Here is a 15,564-nt window from a genome sequence, read left to right on the forward strand (position 1 = left end):
ATTTTGCCAAGCGGAGTGGAGTGGGGAGGTTCAATGAGGATCACTTCATCTCTGCAAGGAGGAATGGAATCCGCGGTTTTCACCACCACCTCCAGACCTTCGCTGCCATCGCTGACACCCAAGTTTTCATCGCTATGCTGGAAGGAATAGGAAAAGAATAAAGCGTGTTAACATGGGAAAATCATTAAAAGCGCTCCAAAATCCCAGACTCACAGCAGAGGGCTCTATAGAGTAGATTCAGTAGAAAAACTAAGGGGACACTTAAGCTTTGCATTTAAGGGCATGAAACGATAGCGGTTCTTCGCAGAGTGTTCTATGCAGTAGATTCAATAGAAAAACTTCAATAGAAAAAGGGTGTGATATGGTAGCGGTTTTTCATTCACGTACATGTGCTCAGCATCCAAGTGTTGCTGAAAGGTTGATCCTTACTTGACCTTCCCACCTCAAATGAGCAACCCTCGTCGGCTGCTCCTCCTGACTTTCTGACATCATGTGATCTTGTTAAGTCGCATAAACCATTGAGGAACCATTTCTCAGCCATGCCAGCTGCCAGTGATCTTTCGCTAACAACAATGACACTAGATTTCCTAGGTAACAAGGCCATGAGTTAACTATCTCATTAAAATAACATTTCCATTGAATTAAATTCACGTAACTAGAAGTGTGTAAATACTTGAAATTCTGAATAGTTCTAAAATCGTATTTGCCATCCAATTCGATTCGCACTGCGCATTCACAATTCAAACTATTTGAAGTTTATCAAACACATGTGCCCCAATAGAAGCAGCACTGAGGAATTTGAAGTACTAACATCGAGGAATTCGCTACGCGGAAATTTGTTACATCCAGATTTAGTACCCAAGGTGCTTCTCAAGGCTCTAGCACTCTGCTACAAATGCAAAACAGCTTTTGCTTCATACTAGTTGTTCGAAAATTGCAATACCAACACTCCTGTTCAAATTGGGCAAATTATTACACAATAGCAAAAAAAAAAAAAAAAAAGCAAAACAAAAAAAAGAAACATGATCACATACAGTCTTCTTTCACATAAACCATTTACACAGGTTCCACATGAAATACAGCAACAAAGAGGAGATTGTCGTGCACTAGCATCTGAAAGCGAGCACTCATCTCTTGTGATGCCAATACCATGGCAAAAAGAAAGTAGGCCAGCAGAGCACACATCGTTCACTCTTGCTGCTGAGAAAATGGACAGAAAAACAGCAACCCTGGTGGCAAGTAACAAGATGCACCTGAGAGCCTGGCTTGTTGTCGACACCATCTGGCTTGGCTCCTGTGCGGCCCCACGACCACCACGAGTAGGAGGACTTCTTTTTCTTCTTAGGCATGTGGATGTCCGCCAGCCTGTCGAGAGTTTTCTGAAGAGCATCAAGAGAAAAAAACACACATATATATATATTTATTTGCGAACTAACCTAACACTGGCATCAAGTTACACAGAAAACTGCCACGGATTCATTTTCCCAAAGGGGTTCTAAATGTTTTCTTACTTTCCGTATCTAATTGTACACTTTCTAAATAAAACATTGCACTCCTAAACACACCTGCTAATATTTACAAGTAGACTCTGCTCTAGACGAACTTGAGGGGGCCATGTCTTATCTGAAGTTGCTTAACGGAAGTGGAGATATACAAAGCATGGTAGGTGCATTGAAATACAAGTTACACGAGAACAAAACAAAGCCTTTCAGTGGGAAGATAATCATGCATAGTCAGATAGATGCACTGTTTCTGGAGTGAGCTGAGTGGGTGAGACCGAGTGAAGATACTAAAGGCACCAGATAAGCTTACATTATTCTACTTTAAAATGGCATTGCCTAGTTCATCCCAATGGGAGTTCATTATATGTACTACACACTAATGCAATGTGTATACCTGAAAGGTATATTTTTGAAAGCTCTGGAAATTTGTATTTGTGAACCACCTCACCTCTGGCAAGGGCCTCTGGAACATGGCGAGGGATAACAGGTGTGGGGCAATGGCGCTCCAATTGTAATACCTGCAAGGTATTAGGATTTTAGCACATAAGAACCACTACTGGTAAAAAAAGAAAAAAAGAGTTAATTGGGCGCTTTTTTCCCGACAATTAAGTTAGCAATTGAGCGAGCGAAGACACCCTAATGCCAACTATCAGTCATGAAGAAAATTGGCTGTAAATTGCCACTTGATTTACAAAACAACCGAGGAGCTTTCAGCCATCTGTCTGACGGAGCTCCGTAATCAAACCTGCTGAGAAATGTCACCCAACAACTCCTTCGGCTATAATGACCCATCTTTGGCAATCATCAGATGACTCGTGTATTGTCCTTGCGGTATTCACAACCAATCAAATACAGCCACAACATTAGGCGTCAGCTATGCTGAACACTTTTCATGCAGTCCTTTTTTTTTTGCCTCTGAGTATCACAAAAAACCTACATCAGATTTTAAAAAAACTGGTACTTTACTCCTTAAAACAAAAACAGTCAAGAATGAAGGCCCTGCATTATGATGATAATGTAGAATACAGGTAACCACACAACGAATACAACATACTGTATCAACAATAAAAAGATCTCTCAACAACTATTTCTGTTACAATTTTGGAGCTCCTGAACATACTAGATCAACAATAAAAAGATCTTTCAACAACCGGCCACAGCAAGCATAGGATATCACTAATGTTTGAGTAGCAGGTCAATTCCATCAATGAACAATGTCTACAGTACTATTGTTAAAATTTTGGAACTCTTGGCAAGACAGCAATACTACAGTGAAAGCTCGTTAATTCACAACTCGTTAATTCGAAATTTTGGATAATTCGAAATAGTCATCGTGGTCCGGTCCACAGTGCATAGAAGTCTATGCGCGTAACAGCTCGTTAATTCACTCAAAAATTGGCGCCGCCACCCATAATTCGAACTGCGCGCCGCCAAGCGGCGCTGTTAAAAACCATCGTTGGAAGCTTTCACGGCAGAACGATAGATGGCACAACCATCGGGGCGCCGCTAGGGTGCTGGAATAAGTATTAAACAGTCTTTCCTGCCGCGACTCCTTCGAGGAACGACGTTTTAGTGTTATCGACCACGGTTTCGTGTTGCATTTCGTGAGCCCTCGTTTTGCACGCCGCTTGTTGTGAGCTTGTGTCCGCGAGATGTGTTCGCGTGGGAAATACTGTGCCAAGACGGTGAAGGAGAAAGTGGCTATTTTACGCGAGGTGGATGAACGGAAGGCCAGCAAAGTGGAAATCGCGAAAAAGCACGGGATTCCACCAAGCACGTTGTCGACGTACGTCCGAAATAGGAAGGCCATCGAGGATGCCTATGAAGCCGAAGATTTCGCCAGCAACAGAAAAAGGCTTCGGTTAGCCAAGTATCCGGAAATTGAGACCGCTGTGATCACGTGGGTGAAAGAAATGAGAAGCGCTGACATTCCACTGAGCGGCCCAATTATCATGGCGAAGGCGGCCGATTTCGCCCTGCGCTTGAATGTGGAAGATTTTGTCGCCTCCGAAGGATGGTTTCACCGCTTTAGAGACAGACATAATCTTGTCTTCCGGGTGTTGTCTGGAGAAGCCAAAGAAGTGGATGCAGAATGGGAGTCCGGAGCCTCTGCCTGCGGCTGTGCGTGCTGTGCTGCAGGACGTCAGTTTTGATGATTACGTTGGAGTAGACAGCGATGCAGCAGTGTGCGGTGCCCTAAGTGATGAGGACATTGTCACTGAAATTTTTGGGGAGCAGTCTGTCCCAGAAGAGGCAGAAGACGAGGAGCAAGAGCCCGTGCGTCCATCCGCGGCAGAAGTTATGGGAGCGCTGAATGTCGCGCGCCTTTTCTTCAGCTTTGAAGAGGGGGAAGAAGACTCCCTGCGTCGCATTCGCATGCTAGAAGACCGAGTGAGTACGGTAGCCCTCAGAGAGAAGAAGCAGAAGATGATAACAGACTTTTTTGCTAAATAAATGTTTTTCGTGCCCTCCGGGCATCAAACGCCTTCATTTTTGCTCACTTTCATTAGTTCGAATTTTGGTTAATTCGAACTGGCCTGGCGGCCCCGTGGAATTTGAATTAACGAGCTTTTACTGTATATGGTTAATATAATCATGAGCCTATTTCAAGCCTGTTTAGGAAAACAATTGTAATTCTTACCCTTGTAATTATAAATAATAACAGTTAGCTTCTGCTTGGCACATCGTTCAGAAAGAGATCAGAAGGAGGCAGCATATACTGAACTCACTTTCCGCCCATTCGGATGACAAGGTCCGGGTTGTTGAGCACATCAGGGTTCTCGCAGAAGTTGTCGTAGGTGACCATGAAGTGGGCAAACTTCTCCTCCATCATGGACTTTTCGCAGTCTTGCAAACCCCCACAAAGGGACATGGCAAGGTCCGAATACTTGTTCCTGTTTTGGGGGAAACAGATAAGAAAGAAGGAAAGAAGGTGAGAGGTAGGTTTACTTTGACGACACCACTCAAGGGCCACAGCTTCAAGATAACAAGATAGTAGCACAAGGAACAGAAATCTTTCAAGAACAGATGTCTAGCCACTGGAAGCAAAACGCATCCACTTTTGACACAAAAATTCTGTGCATTCAAAGTATCTACTGTATTTACGGTGCTTCCACCGCACGCGCACACGCGTACACACACACACACACACACACACATACACAAACACACACTACTTCCATGCCCACTACAGTGACTCTCTCTTTGCTTTCTTTTACTACCTCCTTCGTCCCCTCTATCACAGTGCCCTTTGTGTGCCGATTCTGAATGAGAATACAGCACCTTTTACCAATTATACCTAACTAGTAGTACTTTTTGCTAATGCAAGTAGCCTTGCCTTCCACTAATATACATTACTATCCAAAATTAGAGAAGTTTTTAATTCAGCTCCCTGCGGCACACACTATGCTACTAGGAAACTAAATAATCAACTCAGCAATGCCTCACATCCGCAAAGCACCCAACATATAAAAGAAACACCATGGCTCCTCGATTAGGAACAAGAACATCCGCCCCCATTAATTCGTCCCCGTATCTCGAATGCATGGTAGTATGCATACTGGTCCATTTATTCAGCGAGCACTCACGGCAGTGAAGAAATGCAAGCATAACGCGCAAAATTATCGCCAACGCTTTGTGACACAACACTCGCATGGTGTGCTTTCTCCCCACCTGCAGAAGTCGAAGACAGTGTGCCGCTCTTCTGTGTCACTATCCAGGCCATGCAGTGTCGCTATGTGGCTAGCGCCGGGGTCACTGATGGGAGACTGGGACAACGACGGACCATTGCCGGACTCGGCATCGTCGTCTTTGCCTCTCGGCGAGTGCGCCGACCTGGGTAAAAGAAACAAATGGGCACCTCTCATTTCACTGAGACTATAAGTATAATGGCGAACCATTTAAAGTACTAGCTGCACAGCCAGCCATCATTTTAAAAAATTATGTTAACTCATAAATTACTGGCATACAAATGTGAGGTACTTTCTATTAAGTAATTTAACATACTGCAGGCTCAGTGGAAAAACTTGGAACAAGAGCACAACAGGGAATAGGAAATAAAAAAAAAGCACAAATTATACCACGAAGATAAACGGCAAATCAGCAACCAGTCTGTCCTAAAGCACAAGCGCAAAGGAAGTACAATTCTTGTGTTACTGTTATGAAGTTTCACCACCCTAACTTCAGAATCGCAGCACTCCTCCAAGTACAGCATGAAAAGTGAGGCAATTAATGCCATCTGCAACTGATTACACAGTTCTAGAACCTTACAAGAGTCATTTATGCATGATGAGAAACATGACAGAGCAGTTAGACTCAATGTGGAACACAAAAATTCCAGCACTACTGATGACATCAGCGTTGTGTGTCAGGCGCGTGCTTTGAAGATGCAACAATGTTTTCCAAAGGTAAAAAATGCGAGGAACACTGTACAGAATGGCATGAATGGAGCAATGCCCAAAACAATGTACGGAACAATAAGTGAAACAATGTGCACAACAATGTCACGTTCTGTGGACGAACATGAAGAGCAATGTATGTGTAGAACAATGTGCAACGAGGCAAAAACAAAGGAATCAGCAAGGATCTGCTTACCTAAATTTTGGAAAATAAAGGGCCGCAACTTCTGGGTCTAGCTCCCTAGGGTCAAGGTCATCTAGAAAAATGCCATCCTTGGCCCCTGCCGCTTCCTCCTTCTGCTTCTTGGTGGGCTTCATAAAGCTGAGCACACCACCCAACATCGAGTGTTTGCCACCTTCTCCACCTGTGCAAAATGCGCGTCTACAAGTAAATGACAAAGAAGAGAGGAAGGGGGCAATGAACAATCTACTGCCAGCAACTACACCTGTATAAAATGAGATTTAGTAAAAGCTAATTGCGACGTTGAATAAGCAGTTTACACCTGCATAGAAGACACCAAAAAAGATATTTCCATATTTCTTGCAGTTTTTCGCGTTGAATGTGACAATTGCCAGTACAATCTTGCTCACCCAGCTTCTCAACGGCATCCTCTTCGTCCGAGGACAGAGGTAAGAGCTTCGAATCCTGGGTGTCCCTGGAGAGTCTGCGGACGGTGCCGTTCATGGCCGACGTAGCCGCACTGATCTCTTCCTGGGAGAAGCGCGAGGCATTCGGGATGTGCGGCAGCTCGCCCCAAGTCCAGCTGATGGTGTTCTCCTCGGTCTGGCTGTTGGAGTCCATCATCTGGTTCTCATACTCTGTGTCCGACTTGGGACTGGACGGTCTGCTATGCTGGGGGCTGCAATATAGTATGTTATCAAAGGTTTAGCACCGATTTTCTTTTTCCCAATTACCGTTTAGGCCCACTTTGTTTGTCTGTCTGCCATCAAACCAGCAAATGTGAGATCACTTCCCACTGCCATGCATTCAACTTCTCCAAGATTCACCTTTGTTGTGATATACAGATAGATGGCAAGAAAGAGCATCATATAAAATTTACGTTAGCTAGTTATGATATAATGCTGACTACTTTTACACTTTCTTCCTAGCCTGACAGTGTGCTTTTTCTCAAGAACGTCTTTTGCAGAAACAAAGAAGCGTTTCAGGAGGTACATCGAGGTAGCTTTTAGTCTTAACAAGTTAACTATAATGCATGAAACAGTGACATCTGGCCCACATTAACAAAACTCGCTATTCTATCCACTGCGCCTGTTAAAGAAGCAGTGTTTCAACTTTGTCTCTCCCAATCAAATCGCATCTAAATAATACTGTTAAATGTGGACTCTCCTACAAAATGGCCACAACTTTTTGTTACAAGCAGATTTCGTGTGACTGCTCAAACGAACGATGCCAAATAAACGTGAAATCACCTAGTGAATGTTTAATACAGTAAACCACCCAGGCAGCACAAGCAGTGCCGTCTGGGCACAATTATGCTAAGTAGCGGTAACACCACTACAGCAGCAGCAGCAGCACCAACACATCTGTCACAGCTCAAACAACACTGCTATGCGTGAAAGTAGAGCAGGTGTCGGGTTTGGATATGCGCGCTCTCTTTTTCCCGTGTGCGCCTTCTTTTGATCCTGCTAAAAGGCCTTGAACAAGGGGCTACATGTTCAATAAAATTTACACTCTTTCCATTAGCTAGGAAACTGACCCTGTCCTTGCCTGCAGCACCTGTGCTTTTCACCGCCCACCACTCTAAGCGAGCGTTTACCGTTGATGCTGGAATCTTGAAACAAACAAGTGGCAGCAAAGTGCACTTACTACTTGCGATGTCAGTGCACGTTAAAGAAACCCAGGTGGTCCAAATTTCCGGAGTCCTCCACTACGGCGTCTCTCATAGCCTGAGTCGCTTTGGGACGTTAAACCCCACAAACCAACCAACCATTTCCCTCTTCTTAGCTAGAACCTCTTTATTCTGTGCTGCTTTGGAACATAAGCTTCTGCCACGGCTGTGTGTGTCCCGTCACTGTTATGCCTTTGCACCATTAGGCTGAATTTCAAGTAATACAGTGCTACATGTAGCTATATATATATATAGTCGTGCCCCGTTAATATGACCCCCGTTAATATGGACGACCCGAATTATGGACAGTTTTTCTGGGGACGAAACCTTTTCAATGTATTTATGCCTCGTTAATATGGAAACTCACTGTCCGGACAATAGACAGGGGAAGATGCACGCGTCCCACTTGGGCCCATGTAATTTTGTCTCGTTAATATGTACAGTGCTTGAAAAAAAAGCAGAGTAGTCCGAATGCAAGTTAAAGAAGGGCGCGCCGCTCGCGAACCTACGCGACAGCTGATACGGCAGGATGCCTGAACGAGTCCTGTGGGGTTGGAAAGAACCAAAGCCTGTGTGTCGCCGTACTAAGGAAGTGGGGAGGGGGGGAGGGCGCAAAGCGGAGCGGAACGTACACAGAAAACCGAGGGTCAGCGTAAGAAAGACCCCGAAAGGGGGGAACCAAAAGATTTCTGGGTGCAGCGGAAGTGCCGCCGCAGTCGGGAAAACAGCAACATGTGGTTGCAATAAATTCTGCTGAACGTGAACAGAGAGGCCGGTGAAAGCGTAAGAAAGAAATGACAGGAAGAAAGACAAGTGCCTACAGTGGCGGTGGGAACTGAAGTTTTCTTTCCCAAAGCGCAATGTGTGTTCCATGAAGCCGTTAACGCTTTTCGGTGAGACTTAAGACACACTCACAAAGTAGAGCGACAAAAGAAAGGCGACGACAAAAGAAAGGCGACGTACGAACACGCAACCGGGACCGGGCGTCCCGTCCTGGACGCGCTTCCCTCTCATGCTCCTGGTTTTCGTCCCTGTTGCGCTGCCAAACTGACAAACTTTGCACACTAGGCGGTCCATATGTCGGCTTCGCTTTTAGTCAACGATGCGGCCTTGACAAGGTCTGAGCCCGTCGTAGTCGGCTAGCCGTCGTTCTAAACTGTACTTCAGCTTGCAGTGTTTGTTTTATGGGAACACATAAAAACGGCGCCAAGAAGATGGGATGTTCGATAGCCCTCTGCATAGCAACTCGCCAACTTGATTCGCCTGCTTCCTTACAGAAACAGTACACGGCAAAAAAAGAAAGAATCAGAACGGAAAGGCAGAAAAGTTAACTAGACAAAAAAGTGCACAGCATCAGGAGCCTGTAGCCCCCAACTTGAGTCTGGCTTTTGGCAAGGCGGGAGTTAAACGCAAAAGAACAGAGCTGAACGTAGACGCGAAGAAATCTGTGAATACAAGCGGCAAAAGCCATCTCAGTCAATCCAAGCTGCGAGGGACTAGTATCGACAGCTCAGCTGTTTCCTCACCTCAGGAGAATCTCAAGCAGCTACTTAGCGGCTACTTTGCTCAGTGAAGAGGCCATTTTGGATGTGGCAATGAGTAGAGAATCAGACGCTGATTCATCGGCCAGTGAGGAGTTCGTGCTCGAAAGTTCGACCAACACAAAGCCCAACATCACGGGTGTCATGGTAAGCGAGTCGCTTCAGACTGCACTAAAATTTTTTAAGACAACAATGAAAAGGATAATGCACTCAAAATTGCCGGTGTTCTGTGGAATTTTGAGTCCAGTGCACACCGTTATGTACAAAAGCAGTCGTTAATTACAATTCTTTTTTCTCAATAAAATCCTTTTTGTTTTTATTCACGACTCGTTATTATGGATGACTCGCTTTATGGACAGTTTTGGTCGGAAACCAAAGTGTCCATATTAACGAGGCACGACTGTATATATATATATATATATATATATATATATATATATATATATATATATATATATATATATATTTGGGCAGTGAATACATTATATGGAGTTACATCTTGCAGTGCATTCATTGAATGAAATTCATAAATACACTTGTTAATGGGGGCATCAGTGAGAACTGAGAAACTTTGTGGAGTTCGCCACGTAGAGGTTCAATCTAGCTAGCACAGCTCACCTGTGAGGCGGTGTCAGGTCCCCATCGCTGTACGGGTGGAACGCCCCGCCAGCTGGAAAAGTAATCGACAGCCTCTTTGGTGTCATGGTGCGCTGCCACTCCTCGCGTGCGGCACTGAGGTCCGCCGGCATGGTGACAGAGCGGCTCATAAACATGGCTGCCGCAGCCGTGGAGGTCGACGGCGTCATTTGGGGTGACGGCGAGGAAGACGAAGGCGCAGTGACACCGATGGCCGTGCTTGCGCTGCGCTCATCTTCAAAGTCACTGTCCATTTGGAAGATGTCCTGGTCATCGTGGGATGGAGTGGACATGCGACTGTGGGGGTCCTCGTTGATGCGAGAACGCCGCCGAACGGGGTGCTTTTTCTTTCGCCGCCTCTTGCCCTGCTGCGGTTGCTGCTGAGGGGGGTGCTGGCTGTTTGACACAACATATTTTGATTCGTCCGGCTGCTCAGTTTGCTCGTTAGCCAGCCTGTCCTCTTCGTCCTCTTCACAGCCCGTAATCTCCGACTCTGTCTGTACGCCTATGGACTCTTGAGGCTTCTGCCGTGACAGCAAAATGGGAGATAGCTTGTGCACTCGCGCCGTAGAAGGCCGCCGTGGCTCTGTGGAGGAAGTGGTGGGGATTGGTGACACTGGTGTTGTGCCGGTGATGGTAGGCAGTTCGTCGCCAGTATCAGTGGCCACAAAATCCACCTGGGCCTGGCATTCAGCACGGTTGCCCTCGTCCATTCGCTGACTTAGTGCTGCCTTTAGCTTGTTCAGTTCTTCACCGATGTCATGGCAGTCCGGCAGTGGAGATGTGGCTAGATGGATTGGCACATGGTCCTGTTCAACGAAAAGTTGTTTATGAATATCAAGTTCTTTCATGTATTGCATCATGTATCATACATAATCGTGCAATGGTGTCTTTGCACCAATATTGTATTAAAAATGCTGCGATTCCTACTAGCCCATAAGCCATAGGATAATGGCAGCGGAAAAAGGTGCTCACAAGTGCCAGGATGTGCTAAACCGGTTCTCCCAACATTAAAGGAATCAAAACATTTCTTAAGATGGTGGAATTAGGGCAGAGCCTAGATCAGGTCTCAAGTCCCAACGAAGCATGCAATGACTGCAACACCAGGCAGATCAACATGCATTCTTTATATTAACCAGTGAGTAAATTTACTGAAAGACGCAAATTTACAATAGCCAACGCAATTAAAAGCGGAGTCAGACTACGCGGAGTCAAACTACAAAACAGTGCCTGTTGCTAAAAAAAAAAAAGAAAAAACATACAGTATGTCAAAAATCAGGTCAAGGAATGCTGAAAGATCGAAACTTATATTCCGCACTAGCATCACTTCCAGAGAGGTTGGCTATATACTCACCGAATCTTCGGTGACTTCTTCAACGAAGAATGCCTCACCAGATTCCCCAAGCTTCATGTGGATGTCTACAGGCTTCCCATTAATCTCAATGTCTACCTGCAAGGAAGGTTGATTACTGAAGCGACATACACAGTGTCCTAATTTTAATTTAACACAATAATTAACTTCTGAGCTGATAAGAAAGACAGACATGATAAATATGATCCAAGGATTCCTGCAATACCTCTTTGATGACAAATGAAAATACATTTCTTTCACTCTCAATGAATGCTTTTTAAACAAGTATAACAAGTCATTTGTGCACAAATTTCAAACAAACCACACACATTTTGCATACACAGGAAAAAAAATTCATTAGAGAGACACTGATGAAAACCTTACATCTAATTCTACAGATTTTTCGGGCTATGCTGATGTTTGTCCAGCGGCTTAGGAAATGAGACCAGAATTTTCTTTGGCCACCAAGGCCTAAAAATAGACTTGACTGACATTTGGAAGCATATGGTGACAGAGCCTAGACCACGGGACCTGCGACACAAGATACTTGCCTTGATGAAAGGCAGTTTGTGAAACGGACCAGTTACGACGATGCTTGCATGCCATTTTTTTTTTTTTTACCTTTACTATTTTTAATGATAGCAGCATCTCTGTTACTGGATAGCAGTAATCTATCAACAAAGGCCAACTACAATTTGACATCAGTGTTGCACGTCCGCTTTAATGCAAAAAGCATGTTATCTGTGACCAATGAAACATGCAAAAGAAAAACTGATGTCAAATATGTTTCAGCAGCTTCACAGACTCGTTACACTGAATGTTCCTCCATCTATCGGGAACGACTCTAGCGATTAATTCCTTTGCCTAGGCACTCAATACGTTCTGTACAGCAACACACTCAATTAGAGGTTTTTACTAAGGCTATGCTTCAAGATATGTACACAAGAGTTGGCAAAGTTACTTATCAGTCCACTCCTGCTATTACCAACTCAAACCCAACTTAGTGCAACCAAAAAAAAAACCACATACGTCTAAGTCCTATGTATATTTCACTTTACATAGATCTACCAAAGCCTAGCAGGCAAATCCTGCATAAAAGGTCATATGCTGCTGCGGACACTAAGAAATATAGCAATTCCGTATAGACAAAGAAAATACACTTCCAATGCTCCTTGACTTTTTGCTCACCCCAAGTTCAAATGAGGGGATTTTTTTGTCACACACTACCGCGAGAGCAACACTACCTGCTGGTAAAGTGCCACAGAAGACCCCTGCTAACAGCAACTACATCACACTGTGCCTGCACTCTAGCACGAGTTCTAATACCACTCACAATTTTCTCCCTGCTTCGAAGAACGCCAATCTTGCCAAATCGGACGTGGAATGGGGAAGTGGCAAAGGACCCGTCGGGCTGCTCGATGACCACCACATCGATGGCGCCCGTCAGTGTTGCAGAATTGATCTCGTTGCAGAATTCCCGCACGTTGGTGATGATTCGTCCAATATAGTTCATCCTTCTGGAGGAGTGTGGTGGTGACGGCGCTGGTGATAGCGCGTCCCTCACCTGCACAAAGACGACATGTGGACAAGGCCCACATTTAGAGTCAGAACAACAGACTGGGGAAAGAGTCAGGCAAAATGCTACAGGGCTATATACTATCTGCTGGAAAAATTTACAGTCCACCGTGCTGTTACAATGAATAGCACAATGGATAGTAAACTTTTGCAACAGATGGTACACTAATTTGTGCATCCTGGTTGATTCATGTGAAACTTATGTCATATTAATTTATACACAATAGCAATCATTATAGTTCATTCACTTCAGGACCACGGTAAAAGATGCAGAAATGCGAAAGCCACAACTGGGCTTGTAGGTTATCGTCCAATCGCAACAACAACCTCTCGATTTTAGGCTATTGTGTGTAAAAAAAAAAGCTAAGTATTACAATTTTTCAAGTTTAGCAATACCATCATGTAACCGCACTGCGAGTGTTTAAAATGAAAGCAGCCACAGGCAGTTCATTATATACATGTAAAACACAGAATGAATGACCTTATGCAATTTCCGAAATGAGTTCGCACTCTAAGAACAAATATCTAGGGATTTTGCATAATGGAACTGTTAATACTACCCACCACAAGATGAATTTTCCAGAAATATCCTAGTACATACAACAATTTGTGAGAACAATGTATCAAAGGAGGACAAGCCTAAGAAAAGGATTACACTTAGAGATTTGTTGGGAGTGGGATATAAAATATTTTTAGTCATGTTCTTAAGAAGACAGTCTGTCCTGCTTTTCATGTAGTAGAATAGTTAAAACAGCACATGCAATACCTAATTGCAGTATGGCTCAAACATTGGGCTGTTAAATGTTTAATTGTAAAAGGCAGGTAAGCCTTTTGAGTATAAAACATGCATGCGACCTTTGTAAGCTTCATGCTCAGGTAGGCCATGTGTGTATTCTAGGATAAATCACTGTCTATGTGTACACCAAAATATATTACAAGTGGAACGCAGGTATAAAAAGAGCAAGAATAAGAGATGTACAGGGTGATCCACTTCTAGCTATAACACGGTCACTGCTTTCAAAGCAGCATTACATCGGATGCAGGCGCTTATCGAAGCAAAGCGATATATGCACAGTGAGACGCGGAAGTGAAGCTTCGCACGGCCTGCCGCCTAGTTTTATGGAATGACCGGGTCGGACGCAATGATGCTTTGAAAGCAGTGGCCGTGTTATAGCTAGAAGTGGATCACCCTGTACCTGGAGCTCTGCGAAAAAATGTATAGAAGTTTGTGCAGGTTGATGGAAATTGATCACAATTAGGTTACATTGGAATCAACCATACAGCTTAGTAGTTTTCTGTTGAAGTTCCCGAAATGCGCATAAAAAATCGTCATTAGTTGAAATAAGCAGGGTGGCATCAGTGTACTGACAAATTTTTGCAGAAGTTCCAGCACTATGAAGGTCATTAAAGGACCCTTGAAATGGTGCTTGCAGTAACATTACACTGCAAGAAATCCATAGAGGTGGTCTTTATGAGAAACAGAGTCAAATTTAAAAGATTTGCGTGGAGCCTTTAATTTACAAAAAAAAAGTTTTAAAAAGTATTCCAGGCGACCAGTCGCGACTGAAGTCTTTTAAGGTTTATGAGGGACTTCACTAGCAACCTATTAGGGCAACACCTTCCAACGCCCTCCCTTCTCAATGACGTCATTGGAGCTGGCTGGCTGTGCCTACTCATTGGACGCTCCTAAGTGATGTGGGCGGCACGGGGCGCGGTGGGGCACCGTTGTGACTTGTTTTCATTTTTTTTTTTTTTTTTGCACGACGGCTTGGGCTGAGTTGAGGGGGAGAGGAGGAACAATGTTTCATCGCCGATATGTTCGGTGCTAATGAAGCTCGCTTAAAAATTTTGCGTTGTGGAGAATACTGATGCGATACCTGTCGCATGTGCGGGTTTTCAACATTTAGTAAATAGCTTTCCATAGATATTAAATAAGCCAGGTGACAAGATGAAATCCTGGGGAACGCCGCTGCGCCAGTTTATAATTCTGCTCGCACAGGTCCAAGTGCCTTCGTTTGAAATCGCTCGGATATATATATAGTTACGGACCACCAGTTTACCAGTTTTTCAGTAAAAATATGATGTGGAGTATTAAGAGTCTTTGTAACATCGAGAAAAAGACCAAATGACACTCCATTATCTTATCAAAATGTAAATAAACCCGCACAAAACAGAGGCAAGCAGTCAGCGTATGAGAAAAAGCCATTTTATAATGTATGGGAAAAGCGCAGTCTTTGCGAGAAGTCATTAGCCCACAGCAGCCATGACCGGAACAGACGCGCGGCGGCGCTAAAACTACTGCCTGCAAGCACTGAGGGTACGTCGGTCGAGGAGACATGTTCATATCCCTCACCGGCTGCCTGTTATATAAGTGCACAGGCACAGGCTTTTCTACCTTTTCTTTTAAGTTTTTTCCTGCTCGCACACACTCACGCACCTCACTGCTACACTAGGGTTGCTAGGGTTGCCGAACGCCGTAGGCAACGCTGACGCACTTCCGCGATGGCCACACTTCCGCACGTTGCATCTCCACTATATACATTCTATGAAAAACCAAAAGTTATATGGGGCGATAACATCCCACAATCTCATCAAATCTCATAAGGTGCACATCATTGTCACAAAATATCTTCCATAATTTATGATAATGTACATGAAACTATGAGATTGATTTCTTATGTGAAATGAGTGAGATTGTGTGAGAAAATGTGA

The 15,564-nt window shown here is 44.3% G+C and overlaps 1 protein-coding gene across 4 annotated transcripts in view; it reads right to left on the bottom strand.

The window, feature by feature from the left end:
- Lpin (phosphatidate phosphatase LPIN) overlaps nucleotides 1–15,564 on the bottom strand; it is an 89,122-nt gene that overhangs the window by 18,117 nt on the left and 55,441 nt on the right. For all 4 annotated transcript variants that reach the window (XM_084582381.1, XM_084582383.1, XM_084582380.1 and 1 more), the window contains exons 2-11: nucleotides 12,611–12,841; nucleotides 11,281–11,376; nucleotides 9,909–10,735; nucleotides 6,491–6,759; nucleotides 6,096–6,264; nucleotides 5,175–5,336; nucleotides 4,232–4,396; nucleotides 1,951–2,020; nucleotides 1,254–1,379; nucleotides 1–137 (exon numbers count right to left, since the gene is read on the bottom strand). In XM_084582381.1, the coding sequence (XP_084438507.1) occupies nucleotides 1–137; nucleotides 1,254–1,379; nucleotides 1,951–2,020; nucleotides 4,232–4,396; nucleotides 5,175–5,336; nucleotides 6,096–6,264; nucleotides 6,491–6,759; nucleotides 9,909–10,735; nucleotides 11,281–11,376; nucleotides 12,611–12,790 (2,201 nt within the window). In that variant the 5' untranslated portion in view covers nucleotides 12,791–12,841. The remainder of the gene's footprint in view (nucleotides 138–1,253; nucleotides 1,380–1,950; nucleotides 2,021–4,231; nucleotides 4,397–5,174; nucleotides 5,337–6,095; nucleotides 6,265–6,490; nucleotides 6,760–9,908; nucleotides 10,736–11,280; nucleotides 11,377–12,610; nucleotides 12,842–15,564) is intronic.

Source organism: Amblyomma maculatum, chromosome 10 (genome assembly GCF_055883805.1).
Source record: "Amblyomma maculatum isolate TAMU_Amacu chromosome 10, ASM5588380v1, whole genome shotgun sequence".
In the NCBI taxonomy this organism is placed as follows: domain Eukaryota; kingdom Metazoa; phylum Arthropoda; class Arachnida; order Ixodida; family Ixodidae; genus Amblyomma; species Amblyomma maculatum.